General features: G+C 67.7%; 1 protein-coding gene across 1 annotated transcript in view; it reads left to right on the forward strand.

Annotated features, from left to right (window-relative positions):
* LOC104402917 (chromosome unknown open reading frame, human C20orf27) overlaps positions 1-386 on the forward strand; it is a gene marked incomplete at its 5' end in the record, with an annotated part of 1,060 nt that extends 674 nt beyond the window's left edge. Inside the window, one exon of the mRNA XM_010010911.1 lies at positions 286-386. Coding sequence (XP_010009213.1) covers positions 286-386 — 101 coding nt within the window. The remainder of the gene's footprint in view (positions 1-285) is intronic.
* Positions 387-402: the final 16 nt, after the last annotated feature.

Consider the following 402-nt stretch of genomic DNA (forward strand, 5'->3'; position numbering starts at 1 on the left):
GGCTGGTTTTGGGGTCCCCATGCTGGGTAGGGCTGGGGGTCACTCACTGTGCCCCCAGCACCGTGGCACACCAGGGTTGAGCACCATCCGCATGCAGCCACGGTGTGCGGCATCCCGCATCTCCCATCCCCTTGGGTACCAGCATCCCTTGTGTGGTGATGGTGGGAGGGGGGACAAGCACTTGTGGGCCTCAGAACACCCCAAAAGGTGAAGCACGCCCCATGGGCCCGTGGGGGGGTTCTGTGGCTGTGTCCCAGCTGTGTCCCTGTCCCCTCCCTCCCGCAGACCGGCACCACGGCACCCCGATGCTGCTGGACGGGGTGCGCTGCATCGGCGCCGAGCTGGAGTACGACTCGGAGCAGAGCGACTGGCACGGCTTCGACTAGACCCCCCCCGCCCCCC

Source organism: Nestor notabilis, unplaced genomic scaffold (genome assembly GCF_000696875.1).
Source record: "Nestor notabilis isolate BGI_N333 unplaced genomic scaffold, ASM69687v1 scaffold25613, whole genome shotgun sequence".
In the NCBI taxonomy this organism is placed as follows: Eukaryota; Metazoa; Chordata; class Aves; order Psittaciformes; family Psittacidae; genus Nestor; species Nestor notabilis.